This window comes from Asparagus officinalis, chromosome 4 (assembly GCF_001876935.1).
Source record: "Asparagus officinalis chromosome 4, Aspof.V1, whole genome shotgun sequence".
NCBI lineage: Eukaryota > Viridiplantae > Streptophyta > Magnoliopsida > Asparagales > Asparagaceae > Asparagus > Asparagus officinalis.
Genome location: NC_033797.1, coordinates 66,555,214 through 66,557,293, shown reverse-complemented (window position 1 = coordinate 66,557,293; position 2,080 = coordinate 66,555,214). Strand labels below are relative to the sequence as shown.

At 44.9% G+C, this 2,080-nt stretch overlaps 1 protein-coding gene across 1 annotated transcript in view; it reads right to left on the bottom strand.

Annotated features, from left to right (window-relative positions):
- The window catches only part of LOC109838843, a 23,239-nt gene extending 22,072 nt beyond the window's left edge, over positions 1 to 1,167 (bottom strand). The window contains exons 1-3 of the mRNA XM_020407269.1: positions 1,148 to 1,167; positions 1,025 to 1,076; positions 562 to 610 (exon numbers count right to left, since the gene is read on the bottom strand). Of these exons, the coding sequence (XP_020262858.1) occupies positions 562 to 610; positions 1,025 to 1,076; positions 1,148 to 1,167 (121 nt within the window). The remainder of the gene's footprint in view (positions 1 to 561; positions 611 to 1,024; positions 1,077 to 1,147) is intronic.

Genomic DNA, 2,080 nt, shown 5'->3' with positions numbered 1-2,080 from the left:
CAAATTGGGCGGTAGAGGAAGTAAAGGAAATGGGTGTAAATTTTTACAAGATGGAGACAATTTAACATTTTAACCCATATAATTTATTAATTGACAAAATGTCTTTATAACATATAAGGGTACTTATGTAACTTTTTATATATTCACTTCACTTCCCTCCCCTTTTATAGAACTCCCAAACAAGGTGAATTAAGTTTACTTCCATTCCCCTTATTAAACTCCCAGACAACATTTTATCTGTTCCCTCTCCTTACCTACCTTTCCTTTTCATTATTTAACCTTCCTTCCCTTCCCTATTAAACTCCCAAACAAAGCATTAAGCTTGCTCTTAACACAAAAGATTACTGTTAATCAGTAGCTAACAAGTCTCAACTGCATTAAATACACCTTATATGGTTATCTAACACAATGACAACTGTAAGTTGAAGAAGCTGCCCATCCCAAGGTTATGGAAAAAAATCTGTTAAAATTTATCCGCCAGGTAGAAAAGATCACACATATCTAGACACCACTTGCGTAAAAAGATGGTACAAAATCCAATAATAAAAATAAGAAACTTACCTGGGTAGTCCCATCCTTGATGTTGTGGCCAAGATGGGTTTCCCCAAGCCTGCAACCATTTGTCATTGAAATCAGAGTATACGAAAACTTGCTCAAAATAATTAAAAAAACAGAGTTACCAATTACACAATCTTATGAAAGAAAAGATAACCATTCACCACAATAGACAACCCCTATCCTATCTTTAATATAAAAGTAAAACTTTTATATTTGGTCCTCTCGTCGCACTGCTCTCATTGAAACCCTATATTATTTGCCAGATTGTTCTCGAACGACTACTGTCTTCATTAATTCAACATCTATCACAAATTCCTCCAAAGATTTTTCACATCTTTAATCCTCATATTATGACTAAAGCAGCTCACGCGTGTTATCATACTGCTATTCTGCTATTCTTTCGTCTAAAGGCAATAACTTTCCCATCAGGAACAAAATAGGTAGTCAATCCGAGGTAGAAACAGACCTGATTAGGCGGCGGAGGAGGATACGCTAACGGCGGAGGCGTATAATGGCTGCTGCGAGGAGGCGAGCATGCTGAGGACGGATACTGGCGCTGATGCAGCAATATGGTCGGCGGCCGGCATACGACGGTATGGCTGGCCCCATGGTAAGACGATGGTGCGCGGTGGCAGCGGCCGCGATGCAGGCGGACGCCAGTGCATGATGATCGCTGGTTTCTGTGAAATTGAGAATGACGGGAGGAGGAAGGAGGGTGTTGGTGATTCGTGAAAGCTGGTGTTGAAGTAGCCGCCGGCGGAAGGAAGGAGGAAGGGGAGTGGGGAGGGTACAGGGATGATTCTCCAGCGCCGGCGCGCGGCGAGGGGTTAGGCTAGAAAATCCTCGGTGACGTGCTGCTGCTGGTGGTTTTGGAAAGAATCCATGGGGGTTTGTTTGGGAGTAGATGAAGAGAAGAGAGCTAGTTAGGGATTTGAGGCAGAGGGGTTTCGGTTATGAATACCTCGGCCTTAGACGACCGAACGGGCCGGATTTGGGCTGGGGAGCATATACATGGAACCTGGGGCTCCGAAGAACTATGAAATTGTGAAAGGTATGATAGGATAACAGCGAATTTAGGGGCTTTTTTTTTAAATTTAAGGAAAATACGACTTTGACGCACTGGGCTGTCCAAAAAGTCCGTAGGGCGGACCCAGCCCATTTTTTCTAAACTTGCAAAAGGCTCCGAAAAATCAGGCCGGGTGGGTTCTACGTCCGGGTCCGAGTACCTTCGCTAGTGGCCGGCCCTAAACTGATCCGGCTCGGACCCTAAACTGCGTACGGCTCGGAATTCTGCCGGCGCATTGCGTTCGTGTACCCCCACAACGCGGGTACGAGCCCTCCCCAGTGGCTATCTAGTCATTAGGACTGGATCCAGGTCAAAAACCCGAGCCGGCCTGATTTACCCCGTCCCAACGGCTAGACCCAAAAACGATAGTCGTTGGGGCCAAAATGCCCGACCCAACCCGGTTCGGATAGACCCAGAAACAATCATAAATGACTATTTTCAGTCATTTTATCAAAA